General features: G+C 39.5%; 2 protein-coding genes across 14 annotated transcripts in view; one reads left to right on the forward strand and one right to left on the reverse strand.

Moving 5' to 3' along the window:
* inaE (inactivation no afterpotential E) overlaps positions 1-5,077 on the forward strand; it is a 29,509-nt gene extending 24,432 nt beyond the window's left edge. For 6 of the 10 annotated variants that reach the window (XM_066288040.1, XM_066288042.1, XM_066288044.1 and 3 more), the window contains 7 exons: positions 165-297; positions 1,472-1,570; positions 2,001-2,279; positions 2,542-2,733; positions 2,787-3,022; positions 3,357-3,561; positions 4,317-5,077. In XM_066288040.1, coding sequence (XP_066144137.1) covers positions 165-297; positions 1,472-1,570; positions 2,001-2,279; positions 2,542-2,733; positions 2,787-3,022; positions 3,357-3,561; positions 4,317-4,862 — 1,690 coding nt within the window. In that variant the 3' untranslated portion in view covers positions 4,863-5,077. The remainder of the gene's footprint in view (positions 1-164; positions 298-1,471; positions 1,571-2,000; positions 2,280-2,541; positions 2,734-2,786; positions 3,023-3,356; positions 3,562-4,316) is intronic. The other 4 variants (XM_066288043.1, XM_066288046.1, XM_066288048.1 and 1 more) reach the window with 1 other exon arrangement.
* A 45-nt stretch (positions 5,078-5,122) lies between these two features.
* LOC136342336 (protein unc-93 homolog A) overlaps positions 5,123-14,332 on the reverse strand; it is a 36,069-nt gene continuing 26,859 nt past the window's right edge. For 3 of the 4 annotated variants that reach the window (XM_066288027.1, XM_066288026.1, XM_066288025.1), the window contains 10 exons: positions 12,658-12,839; positions 12,423-12,588; positions 12,002-12,280; positions 10,276-10,499; positions 10,027-10,149; positions 9,559-9,858; positions 8,409-8,558; positions 7,957-8,086; positions 7,751-7,888; positions 5,123-7,290 (listed from right to left, as the gene is read on the reverse strand). In XM_066288027.1, the coding sequence (XP_066144124.1) occupies positions 7,064-7,290; positions 7,751-7,888; positions 7,957-8,086; positions 8,409-8,558; positions 9,559-9,858; positions 10,027-10,149; positions 10,276-10,499; positions 12,002-12,280; positions 12,423-12,588; positions 12,658-12,839 (1,919 nt within the window). In that variant the 3' untranslated portion in view covers positions 5,123-7,063. The remainder of the gene's footprint in view (positions 7,291-7,750; positions 7,889-7,956; positions 8,087-8,408; positions 8,559-9,558; positions 9,859-10,026; positions 10,150-10,275; positions 10,500-12,001; positions 12,281-12,422; positions 12,589-12,657; positions 12,840-14,332) is intronic. The other variant, XR_010732626.1, reaches the window with a different exon arrangement.

The raw sequence follows: 14,332 nt of genomic DNA on the forward strand, positions 1-14,332 counted from the left end.
TCGGGCTGAGCAACCAGATTTCCCTCCCATAATGCCAAACTCGGTGAACTGAAGTTTGTTCCGATTACCAACAAAACTTCTCAATAAGAATGAATTTTTAATTAGAATCTAAAACTCCATGAAAGTTTTTTTTTTACGACCAAACCTTAATTGTTTCATTTTAGGCAAGCACTGTCCAAAAAGGAACCTGTCTACCAGGCCCTTTGGGCCGGCAACACCGACTTCGACGAGGTGTTGATTTCGCCCGTCATGATCCAGGACCACATGCCAGACAAGGTCCTGGAAGCCCTCAACAAGGTACGTTCGCATATACCGCATTCCAGTTTTGTGCTTCCTGAAATCATCGATGCTGAGCTTAACTATGATTAGTGCTAGAGTGAAGCTTTTGTTGCACTTTGCGCATTTTGAATGGTTTCCACCGATTTTGGATCGCGCAAAGTAGTTCACTTCTTAAGCTTGAAGCTTAAGACCTTAAGTTCTTGAGTTTATTCGCTTATTTTACTGGTCGCACGAAAATGAAATCAGGATGATGTAAGGTTAGGGGTACCTTCGCAATGTTCTGATGCTGCCAGTGGAAAACGCCGTATAATCACTACAGCCCGAATAAAAAGAACATCGTTACTTTACAATACGGAACTTACAGTTATCATAGAAATCGTGAAACGTTCAAGGGTAAAGGTCCGGAAATCTTCTTGATAACTCAACTGGTCCTGCCCCATGCCTCGCTCCCTTTCTAGAGTCAGTGCAAGCGGCAACTTTATTTATTGAGCGCTATCGGTTGATAAAAGCCAAATAAGCGATGGAATTGTGAATACATTTAACTTTTTTAGATTTGAGCGGCTTTGATCTAACTAGATTAAAGTGCCGCGACGAAGTGAACATTCTGTGATTCATACGTTCGGTGGCCATAATCATAATATTTGCATTTAATTATCTCTGCAAAACGATAATGTAACGGTGCCCTTTGTTGCATCGTTGGGACTCTACTATGGCAATTTTTAATATAAAAGTGACGGAAATAGGTTTTTTTGTTATTGTTAATCGTTTTTGAAGTTCCTTGTGATCTCTTTAAGGGGAAAAATTTTGCATTAAATATGCTCTTATTGTTATTCGCTGAATAAATTTTTGTTGCATAGTATTTACGCTATATTAAGCTTACCATTAAACACACTTTTTTTTTACCTTTTTCCTTCTATTTGTTTTTGTATTAAGTGTTTAAATTATATTTTTTTATGCATGTTTCTTGTGTTTTCTTTCATTCGCCTGTTCTTTGAGCTTATTAGCATCTGAGCGCCCTGGCAGGAATGAGTACTAATTACTATTTAGGATGTGTCGTTATTTTTGGACAGACGAAACACGACAAAACACTATTATTGAAATATACTTTTTTTTTGATGATTTGCCCAAATATTTTTTACGAGAAACTTGCACCAGCATGTCGTGTTTGACGTATATGGTGTCTGATCGGCAGTGTGTGACAGGTGGACAGGAAGCCACGTCAACATCCTCAGGGTTTTCGCAGGGCCGAAACGTCGGCCTACGAACTCAGACCCGCACCGCCAGACATCAGGTAATTTCATTAGCTACCCTTTGTTTTACGTTGCTTATTTACGGATTGTTTGATTCTTAATTTCTGCTTTTTAGTTCAGTTCTTTATGCATCGTTTTGTTTATTACGTTTATTTTATTTTATTAATGCTTTATAACGCACACCTATCGCAAATGTGCTTAAAATCTCGAGACGATTCGGCACCGTTTTGATTGGTTTATGATTGAAGTTTTTATTAAGTTAGATTAGTTTTTCTTATTGTTTAACAGCTAGTGGGTACCCAGCAAGAACTTGTTCTATATCCCATTGTTTAAAGATGATCGTGAACCTAGATAGCCTGTAAGTAACTTTTATTTTATTTTATGCATGTTACCTGAAAGTATAAGGAGGATGTTGTCCAAAAGCTCTTTTAAGCACTTGATCTAGGATTATTTGACCTGCATCTCTTCCAGGTTGTAACAACAATGGGTCCCAAGAAACCACATCGATCATCTTCAACGAGCGAATCAGTCACTACAAACTACTACTCGGCTGCTTCAAATCCGAATCAGATGTTCCTGGAAACTAGTTTTACGTCCCTCCAAAGCCCATCAAGCAATTCGTCCATCACCAACGGGTACTTTTCCACGAAAAGTCACCCATCTCCTTTATCTATTCATCAGCCTTTATCAGGATTTAATTTGTCGTTCAGGAGCAACCGCTCTGATGTCGGACAGGTGTCTTTGACCAAGGTAAGATGATTCAGATTCGTGCTCCATCATCGATTTAAATCGTGCAGAAAAACGATTTAAATTATGGAAAATTTGTTTTTAATTTTAGTTGGAAATTGCCCATTAGCTGATTTAATATTAACTGTGTTCTTAACGTTTCTTTAGGCCCTTCTGGAAGTTCTTATCATTTTCATATTCCATTCATTATATTTAATTGAAGAACGAACAAGCATCAAGTATTTTTGAAACAGACTCCTTCTGCATGAAACGATTCTGTTCTCAGTACGAGGAACCGCCATCCATCACCAAAAGCCTAAGCCTCAATTTGGTTCCAAAGGTAGACCTCATCTACGACGATTGGTTAGGACTGGCCCCATTAGCCAGTCCTGAGAGCATGTCAGAACTATCCAGCATCAGCTCCAGAACCAGCCTAGTAGCCACCAGTGTCATTGTGGAGGTTTGCAGAACTCCCAAGGTAAGCACCATGAATTTCATTCTTTAGATGCGGATCAATATTCAAATTTCAAGATAATGAGACGCACTCCGAAAATTATTGGCAACCTCAGCACTTGCGCCGACGATCTGCGCAATGTTAGAAACTTCGAAAACTGCAAGAAATTTCCTTTGTGCAGCAACAACAATAACAACACCGAAAGCTCGTCTAGTAGCAACATTAGCTTCGAGTCAGCGTCCAGTAACAACAAATGTTGTGGAGAATCCAGCAAAGGAACTGGAGGATGCAAAAAGGATTTCCTAAATGTAGAGTGCGTATGAATTAATCTGGAAATAATCTGTGCTGGTCAAAGAAAGAATGCCGAGCAAATTTTACCCCCAAACTTGAAACGAAATTCTAAACGGGCCACGGAATTCTCTAAGGGCCAAAATGTTAATGTACAGATAATTTTAACAGCAAGTTAGTTTCCATAAAAGTCAAAAATGCGAGCAGTCCTAGACTCAATTTCCAGGTTCCTATTCTATGGCAATTATCTTGCAGTTACGTACAAAATTTAATGAGTTTAAGAGCTTCGAGCACCACTCAAATCCATTGATTTTCAATTAATTCCATCGACCCACTCCAAATTTTAATTCTTCCTCCAGGTATACTTTTGAAGGGCGCACTTCAAGTGGAAGCGACTTTCAATCTGCTGAAGATATCCTGGATAACGTGTTAACCAGTGCAGGCTGCAAGGAGTTTTTCAGTTCGGATCCTAACATTTTGGAAATGCACCAGGAACTGCTGGTGGAGGGCAGTCCTCCTCCTGTTTATTTCATCAGCTCGCCCTCGACACCAGTGTACCCTCAAGTTAGTACTTTTTCGATCGGGTTGATTATATAAAGCTTAATATCACCCAAGTAAATACCCTAGAGCACTGGGATTTGGGGTGAGAATTGCATGGGAATTCCACTCATGAAACGCTTGTTTTACACCTTTTTCACACGTACTAAACGTTAATATGCAAAATTCGCGTTGTTGGTCTCGTACAACGTTCATATAAAGATTAGAATCTGTTCAAATAAAGCTGCAGTTTTATGTACATTTAAAATTTAAGCGGTAGCGTTTTTACCTAAGACCCGGCTAATCCAGCCTCATATCACCAATTCATGCGCGTAATTTGTTCGCATGTGTTGTTACAATCTTAAATCACATTTATGAGCGTCAATTAATGATATGAAGCTTAATAACCCGGACCTAACTCGGAGCTTTCTCCAGAAAATTTTGCTTGGGATAATTTAGGTAGCTTCATTGCCACGTCATCCCGACTACTTTCAGCTGATGATTTTATTCGAATTTCCGGACAGTGTGCTGGACGCCTTCTTGCAGAGGTCGTAAATACTATGATTAATTATTCCTGTCCTAAACAGGGCCGCTTAGACCTGAAAATTAAGGCAGAAATTTGTTGAAGCGGGAATCATGAATCTGCATAGAACTGCCAATAAAATACAAAATTTAAGCGAGCTAGCACTAGTTTTGGCAATAAGGACCGTTATAAGTTCTAAGCAAATTTGACATTTGGAGCTTATTTACATATCAATTAGCAAATAACTCTTTTCTTTCAGCTGCTATCCCCGGGCACTCCTCAGGAATTAGACCCTGACATCATCTCCAACTTGGCCATAGACCTGGCAGCTGACGACGAGCCTCGGACCATACAGTTCCATCAAAGCAAGTCGGCGTCCTCTGCAGATTCGGGCAGCATCTGCCGCACCCCTTCGGACACAACTAAGAATGTAACTTTCAACCCTCAAGTCATCACCGTGGACACCATTTGCGAGGCGAACTACTCTCCCCCGATAAGGTGGAGACTGTTCAAAGGCAAAAAGCAGAAGCAGCAAATGGAGGTGCCGAAGCCCCCTCCCATCCCCCATCCTGCAAGCACCGCGGTCCCCATTAAAACTATTCTCTCGAAAGGAAAGAAACCTTTGGAGAGCGAGGGGGATAACCGGGAGTATTTTGCCAGAACTGAGGGGTTGCCCCTGTTGAGTGGATTGAGCAATAGTGTCGATGACAGGACGCCTTCGCCGATTTTCACGAGACGGAAAAAGTGCGTTTTTCCCTCGGATATTGTAGTGATGAATAAACCCCCGCACGAGAGTGCTGTGTAGTGATAGATTACTTTGAGACGGGTATTAGCAAGTAGCTCTTAGAACTTTAGCTATTTCCGAGATTTAGCAGCAAATTTGATATTGTAGAGATTACGCCGTACTGTTGTCATTAGGGTCCAAGATGTGTACAGGTAATTATTTATTTGTAAAATTGACACTTTTACGAATTGTACTTAATTGTTTAAGGGTAACGAAATAAATAGAGTTGATTTTAATGTCGAGGTCTCGTTCTTAGGGGAGGGTGAGGGTCAGTAAGGCAATTCGAAAGATGTTCCTTATATTTCAGTATACAACAAGATTGTTTAAAAGACACTTGAAGGTGTTATAACAACCCTTTTAAGGATTTAAAAATACTTATATTTACAACATCACAGATGTTTTCTTTTGATGTTTATTAACTACTGTCTCAATTTTAATGGTTCTGTGGCCCATTAGGAAAATATGGAAACACCGTTGAAAGTAATAGTGATGGAAAATAAGTAACTAACGCTTACAAAACAATCGTTACTAGGGCTGAAAACAACGAGTCCTGATTCCAGTGAGGATTCGTTCCTTTCAGTGGCTCCAAGCTGAATCAATGCTCGATACAGGGCCCTACAAATTCACGGAAAAGTATTTTCTGAATAATAACAAACGATGCATTTTGCAATATAATTCCTATACGAGACCAATAAGAAAAAATATCTTTTGTAACATTTGCATGTTGGTCAAAATTTTGCAATTCATCTAGGTTTCCTACAGAAAAAGTGCCTTAACAATGTCCCCATTTTGTGCTTTTTGGAAAGAGGCGGCTTTTATGAATTTATTAATTAAAAACATTCGCTTTTTTGTTGATTTCTCCGAAAACTGACTAATTTTCCCAACCTCAAAGCCTATCCTGCATTAGTATAAATTACGCACTCACCTTAACCGATCCAGCACCTCTTATCGTTTAGAAGATCCCCATGCATTCCCGCAAATTTGCAGCACCCTGCATGGGTTCTGTTACCGTAGAAAAGACTTGTCTCCTATTATTGGGGTACCTATATTCCCTTTAAAGTCGTCCAAGAAGCATGGTGCAGGATTAGCCGCCATTGCTAAAACTTACTGACATGATCCGCTCTCTGGTCACTTATCATGATATTAATACTCGTCGTTCGTATCTCTGTTAGTAGCTGCAATTCAAGTTTGGACTGATACTACACATATAATTTTGTTAGCCTCCGTGACAGGTATTTTAGAGGTGCTCTAAGGATAATAGCTCTGAGTCCGTCTAAGTAACTAAGGAGTCCAAATTAATGAGTCTTTAGAGTAACGGGTCTTAATGGCTAAATTTCTGGCTTAAGTCCCGCAAAAGTAACGATACTTTCCATCACTAAAAAACGATAGGTATCGATCAGATCATATTCAACCAAGAGATCTCTCTGAGGAATTGCCCATAATCATTTTCCATAAACAATTCTATAGATATAAATATAATAAATTACCAAGAGAAATATACTTAAAAAGTTTCTCTCAATTTCAGTCTGTGTCGTTTTAAACGTATTTTACCTACCAAAAACGTGGCTTACTGCATTAAATCCGACAAGGATAGTACAGAACAAGAGGAATAACTTCCTTAAAAATAATTACTAGGTGGCTACTTTAATTTGGACACAATTCCATGACGATTTTAATATTAATAAAAATTTTAAAATTATAAATTTAGCGATTATAAAACTGTTTTTAAGGTATCAGTTTTGGTTAAGTATGTATTAACGCGTCCCTCGGCTGCTGGATACTTTGTCAGCATCTATATCCAGTGTAGAATCTCATTTTACCGTTAATTATCAATTTTTAAAAAATCTAATTTCTGCCTATCTGGATATATTTTACAGAATCAATCCAGTTTTCAGTGATATCTTAAGTATCTCCGTTATTTCTAATGGGACTGAAATGCGTTAAAAAATATTGACAAAGAGCGCCATGAATTTGTATCCATCAGTAAAAGCAGACCTGTAGACCAAATATACTTCAAAAAATTTTAAACATCCCAAACCGTGTCTTTCGAGTTCTCCTGCCTCGCCGAAATCTAAAATTTCCCGAACTTCACCATCTAAACATGAATTGATCTAAACAAATAACCTCCATGTCACAACCATTTAGCAATTCAAAGTACGTAGTACGTGATATGTGTACGAGACAAAGTACCTACGACTCGATCAAAAAAGGTTCAGCTTCGGTCATAACCTGGTAATGTTCCTGATTTTCCTGATGTTCTCCAGGCGGTACTCCAGAAGGGCGAACGGTATCACTGATACCACCATAACGAACGCCAAAAGGTACAACTTCATGTAGTTGCACAGGAAGCTGTGGAAGACGAAGGCCAAGGAGAAGCCGAGGAACTTGAAGAAGGCTCTGTTGGCGAACGCTGCTTCCCAATGGTCAAGGTACTGACCGGTCAATAATGCTGTGGAGAAAGTTAATCCTAAAGACCTAAATATGTAGATAAAGCGAGCCATCGAAACTCTATACCTCAGATAACATTATTGGGACCAACTGGTATCGCCATATTTATATCAGCAAGACTTCAAATTAATAGCATAATTAGAAATGAAAATTCTGAGGCATAGTGTTCTACGTAATTGGCACACTCAGCACAGGATGTCCCCCTAAAGTCGGTGAGCATATAATTTCCCCATAACAAAAAATATCGTCCGCTCTTAGTGGGACACCCTATAGATTGACCAGTGTTTAAAGTGCACCAACTCGAATCTGACTTATTTAATCTTCAAAATCTAGACTTCAAATATGATCCGCTTCTAAGTACATCCAGACACTTGTTCAATTATGATCACGCATAGGCCACATTTTGAAGAGTCTCTAAGCCTCAATAGATATCTCGGTATTGATTTAAGCTTGAAACGTACTGAAGCTAATCATCTCCCATATGGCGTGGCATACGCCCCAGGCTGCAGATATGACGTAGAAAAGGGCGGGGTCGTCTTCTATGGGTTTCCAGAGAAGCAACACCATTATCAGGCAGATTTGGAAAGCGAACCCAACCGCTGTGTGAGGTTTAATGTTTTAAGTTTGAGGAACCACTTCTATGAGGTAATGAGAGACTGGTTCTTACCTACGACGTAATAACGTCTGATTGTCCTCAAGAGCATGCTCAAAGTGCACGCAGCAATGGACTGAAGCAGCCCCATTGAGAAGAATACCAAGTTGAGGCGATGGATTCCCAAAGTGCAGACCACGTAAGACTGGACAATTGAATTAAAATCATTAAAGGTAACTGAGTTGTTTAGGTTTGATTATTTTAGAACTTCTCCAGAACTGCAAGAAGGCAAGAAAATTTTAATGATTTCCGCAAGCCTCATTGCCAAATGTATTTACCAAACATGTCAATTATCGATCAGTAGCGAAGCTATGAAAATCAAATATAGGAGACATACTCTATCGATCTACTTATTAGTAAACTGCATAAGGAGAGTATTTAAACCTGAGTACAATGATCTAAAGTATATTTTGCTCGATTTTACGTTAAAAATAATATTTGCCTACAATGGCAACTGGCAGGCTCACCTTTGCAAAATCTGAATAAATAAAAGCTTGTTCCATCCCCATGAAAACGGCCAAAGGGGCTGTAAGCTGAAGTCTTGGATCTCGAAAACTGTCCTTAATGGCTCTTAAGGCGGTCAGTCCTAAACCGCGTTCCAAAGGGTCTTGGTATGTCTGCAAATTGCATATTTCGAAAAACTGTGCAGCCGCAGGAAAAATGTTTCCGGTAAACAAATATTTTTATTTTAGAAACTACCACATTCACAAATTCTTAGATTAGCCAGTTTTTATACCAATCATAGGTATTTTTCTTCAATTAACCAAAAATGGTTACGAGCGCCAGGTGCTTCGTCACTTCTATTATTGAAAAACATATTAAGCTGCCATCAACCATCAAACAGGTTGTAAAAGATCGCCGGCAAATTAGCATTACCATAGAATAGCTACCTCGTGTAGCACATCAAAATTGATAATTGACAACAAGATAATGCGCTACTATGTAAAAATTCCAATTCTAAATTCAGTTGCTGTTTAGTTACACAATTACAACTCGTAAATTCTTCAATGGGAACATGTATCTAACATGACAGGAGAATATCTCCGTAAGTCGGCTGTATAAATCGCTTTCTCTGACGGAGAACTCAATTATTCTCAACCTCCTCGACCAACTAAATTATCCCGAACTGACGTGAACTAAACTATTTTACAATAACATTTAAATTTCGTAAAAGTTCGATATGGTGAGAATGTAACACAGTGTCACGCTATCATGACCATAGCAACAATGTGCCAATTCGGTGAGCGGGTCTCAAGCTCATTTTGTACCTATAATACATTCATAAATATTCCTCCGACTCCCTGTGAGAGTAAACGTAACCGGCGAAGATATAAGTCTCGAAAGCAAATGCTAACGCACTCGTGTGTTAGGGAAACTCTCGCGTGATTGCCGCCTTCGTCTGCGGCTCGTGCGTTAAGAGTCACCTTCTTCGCTACTTCTGTAGGTAACTACAACCAATTTACAAAAATATTAATGATCCTTAGCCCCCCTCACCTCTTCCACGTTGGCAGCGCTAAAGCGATGCCGTTCGAAAAATTACCAGAATATATTTTTTACAATATGAACACCCACGTTGGAAATCTATTGCTTGTAAAATAAGTGGGAGGCCTTACATACCAAAGTCCTTATACTGTCCAACCCCAGCGCGGACAATAAGAACGCCAACCCGCAGGCGCTCCCATAAACGCCGATTAAGATCTTGGACGACTCAGCGGGGAGAACTTTGAAGCCAGATTGCAGAGAAGAGTTGCCCAACAAAAATATGGGACAAGCCTGAGCTCCGCATAGTCTTCCATCCTCAGTCCTGTCGAAAATATCGTCCAGAAAAGAATTGTAGTCGTATGGACTTGAGAACGATATCGTGATTGGCTGTGTTTGGTTTGAGCAGATTAAGTTGGTGCTGTTTGAATAACAGTCCTGAGGAGAGATGTTGTAATATAGAGCGTTCTAAAAGGGCCCTGAATTTTGGTAGACAACCAGCTGCCTACCGAAAGTGCATATGAGCATGTGAACATTCCGGCGTCCAAAGCCGCTTTGTCATTCACCCGTATAAACATCGTTGAAACAGAAATGGAGAGTACTTACATTGGAGGATGCTGTGGAGTTCTGGTATTGCACATCAGACAACACGCTGCCCATGTTAATGGTGAAATGTATGATGACGAAGGATGCCACGGATCCTAATATCAGACCAACGTCATGGGCCCCCTGTCAGTCAATATTCATTTATATATAACACATTAATTCACTGTTCCTTAGAAAACTAATTCTATGGATTTCTCGATAAAAATGATTCAACTTGATTACATCCTCTTTTCTATCGAATATACTAACTTGAAATGCTCTCGCAACTCTTCGTATAACGCAAGTCCTCCTCGCGTACCGTCCGTCCTCGTCGTCCTCATGAAACAATCCTGCAATCCTGTGGGTTAGTATCATTAAGAAGGAAATATGGGCACTGGACAGTAGTCCTAATAAAACGCCCAACAGGAGACTGGCAGGTATTGTCGCATAGATCACCGGGAGTATGTGGGCCGCATAAAATATTGCCATTCCGGCTGGAAAAAGTCAAGAATTGTGGGGTTAACGAAGAAAAAGTATAAGGAAATCGGGGTTGCAGTTAATTGGAAGGGCAATTTGGGGAGTGTATTGACTTTTGTAGGGCTACGCCTAACAAATGGCTCCAAATTGTTTATCAGACGGAAAATCGGTGCTTCGTCATGCAGAATGCCCGCATCAGACAATCGTTTATTGTTTTCTGGCGACTAATAAAATCAATTTGACGACCGATGGTGACATGTAGGACATTTTTTTAATTTAAATTTTCCATTAAGTGATTAAATATTTTCGTCCTCTGGTGTTTGTCGGCGACGGGTTTAATGGCACAGCTTCGCAGACGCGGATTATGTAGACTTCAGACATTTACATAAAAAATTACTATGCAAAGTAATCAGTTCTAAATTAGAACAAACAAAATGGTGAGACAAAGAGGGTTAAATTTAAACCAGCCAAGGATATTGGCACTGGAAGCTTGTTGGCTGACGATAGGAAAGGACAACATAAATTATCAGCAACGAAGGAAGTACATTAAAATATCATGTACGGAGTGATCCACCCTGTACATAATACCATCATCATACACATACCATCCCACATCCAGACCAATGCCCAGATGAGGCTCTTTCCCACATCACCGCAAGGATTCTACCCGTCGCTTTTTCCCTTGATTTCTCACCACTCCATTAATGCAAATTGTACACTCAAAAGATGGTAATTAAATTGTTGGAAGGGTGGCAATTGGGCTCTTAATTTGAAAACGTATCTATAATGAAAATTCCTTTCAAATAAGGTAACAAAATCACCCTCACTCCGATTAAAAATTTCCAAAGGGGTGGTCCTCAAGGGAAGAGAAATTAAGGTTAAAAATTAATGGTTCAATTTCAAACATTCCATAACACAGTCAATGTAATTTGACGTTTCTTTGATCACATAATAAACAGAAAACATTCTGAAAGAACCGTTTTCTCGAGACATCCCGCATATGAGGAATTGGGATTATTTAAACTCCTAAGTCCTTCTGCAGAAGGTCGAGAGCAATGGTGTCATAATCATGGAACAAATCCCTCTAGGTTGGAAAGCCAATTTCCTGGCAGCTTCGTGCTTATATAATCATTAAAAAATTTCCAGCCAAGTTACAGAAAACGCCAAGAAATGTACATGACGCTTATATCTTGGAGTAAACCCCCTCAGAAGGTTCAGAAATCCCCAAGGTACAGTTTCACCCTTTTCTGAATTTACCCGAACTACCTTCAGGAATCGAATTAAAACGCATTGACCCGTTAGACTTATTAAAAATTTCAGCGATATACATTACCTTGACGTCCCCAGGGCTATACAATATGACTAAAACGATATTTGACAAAAAGGAAGAGATATTCGCTTCAGTCTCCCTGGTAGGTATACAGGAGATGGATATTGAATTGTTAACAGGAAATAATGTTAATTTTATTTCTCGAGGAAAACATTAGTTTTGTTGAAGCCTACTTCCGTCGAAACTTACCATAACAAAAAGCAACAACCACAGTAATTCCGACGATCCTAATCAAACAGGGCGCGACCAACGCCGACACAGCTCCCACTAGGAACATCTCCGAACTTAGCAACGACCCCATGTTGAACTCAAAGCCCGCATTGGTCAGCGACCTCACCCACACCGAGACACTGCTCTGAAGAGACAGGAACGGCAGAAACGCAGCCGTGGACAACAAATGGCAAAAGCACATGATGACCAAGTTGAGGATCAGTACTCTTCTGCTGTAAGCTATCCCTGCAGGACGGCCTAAAACGAAAAATATACACACACAAATATATATATATGTATAATAAACAACAAAAAACTTTTAATTTCATATCCAGAATAGTTTCCATTAAGTTTTATTCAAATTCTTTGAACGAATCTAGAAATAAATCACGGGCATTACCTAAAGAACTATTGTGATTTCCCCCTCGTACCACGGTCAACAACCTCCTCACAGAAGTAGCACCAATAGAACTTGCCATAGAGTCAATCCTCTTGATGGGGCCTCCGGCCTGCATATGCAGATTGTAACGGGATCGAGAAGAAATGGGGGAATAGGCCGCCATATGCTTCAAATACATAATTTTCGCGGGATTAGTTCAGGTTGATGAGAGCCCAATTGCAACGAACTAACTCACCTCCATCATGAGTTCATCGTGAACTACCTTATGAGAATCATGGGGATTGCTTCGAACTTTGGTGATCTTGGCGTGTCCGGAATATCTGTGGAGAATTTTCGACTTTTCCTCATTGGTGAGGTCGGAGTTGTAGGCTCCGCAGAGCCGACCCAAGGCCAGACCTGGCTTGAAACCCATTTGAGCTGGAAAAAGCAGGAGTGGCCATATAAATGTGCCTTATGATAATGACCGGGAATGGATTTTCATAGAGAGGATTTTAGGTCGATTTTAGGTTTTTGAAATATATGAATTCTTCCCTATTAGATCTTTGTTAGATATTTCCTTTTACCAACCCTGTGATGCTGAATAAGAGTTTTGACCTTATAATTAAATAATTTATAACATGTAAAGTTAACTTTCAAAGTAGGTCAGGGGCAGCCCGGACTGGGTGGCTACGTGGAGATAGCCGCCGGACCCAAAACGAAATTAGAGCCTCAATTTTTTTGCTGGTAGTTAATTGCCATTCCTATCATCATTAATCCATTTTAAAAATCTCACTACCTCGACTTGTGCATGTGAGTGGGGGACAAACATCACAGCTGGACCCACGCAGAGGGTTTGCTCATCCCTAAAAGATAATTTAATACTCACGTGATATTTTTTCAAAATTCCTATCGCTTAGATCGTTGAAATCTAGACACGAAAAATTTTGAACATGTTTTGAGAGAAAATCAAAACTTTTAACAAGGAAAGGATTGGAGGCGCCTGTAAAAAATTGAGGTTTTCGAAAATTAGCCTGTAAATCTCAGAGGGAGATAGATGTCCGAATGCGGGTTTGCTATTAAATATTTCTCAAAAATCGAAATTAGGACATAGAAACAAATTTTTCTCTATCAGTAAAAATTAAATTTTCGACTAAATCCGGCAACTGTGGTGGGACCAATTTTGTAAAAAATTCTTAACACACTAATTCTCAATATTCCAGTTGTGTTTCTTATTCCACCTGTTTTCCAATAATATTTTTTCGTTCAGGCATTATCTACAACCATAACACAAAAGTGAGTCATGGCGTGAAATCAGTGGAAAACGAGGCGATTTCAGGATTCTTACCGTGTCGAAGCTATATTTACTAAAAATTAAAAAAAGCGCCTTAAAGGCGACTTACTAGCAAACGTTCAAATTAAATGAAATTTACCCTCCGCAATCCACGATATTAGAACCTCTAATCGGTTTCTGCCCACGTGGAGTAACAAACAATTTAGTTTATACCATCGAAGGGGAAATCGTCCGAAGAAAAAACGTACACTACATGCAGGAGGGAAACGCTCAATGCAGTTTTAGAGGTGACTTTCCAGACGTGATTTTCAGAAAAAAATCGCTAAGATTTTGAAGTGATTTTACGTCGATAGTTCATCATTTCTTTTCGATTTTCGAATTCAATTTAAACGCTCTTCTGATCTTTGTCTTTTCGCGTTCTTCTTGTTTTACTACGGAACGTCAGTTCTGGATTGAAGCCCATTTGACTGGAAAGGGACAAATTGTAATATGACTTCGTTATAAGACTAAGGCATGGAAATGTCGAAATTCTTTGATTTTTTTTTTCATTCGTAAATTGAAATATTTGCCACGGTGTTCCCTTAAGGGAAACCGTTACCTACGCCCAAAAAACATATAATAATAGCAGTAATCTGGACAA

The sequence above is a fragment of the Euwallacea fornicatus genome, chromosome 12 (assembly GCF_040115645.1).
Source record: "Euwallacea fornicatus isolate EFF26 chromosome 12, ASM4011564v1, whole genome shotgun sequence".
NCBI lineage: Eukaryota > Metazoa > Arthropoda > Insecta > Coleoptera > Curculionidae > Euwallacea > Euwallacea fornicatus.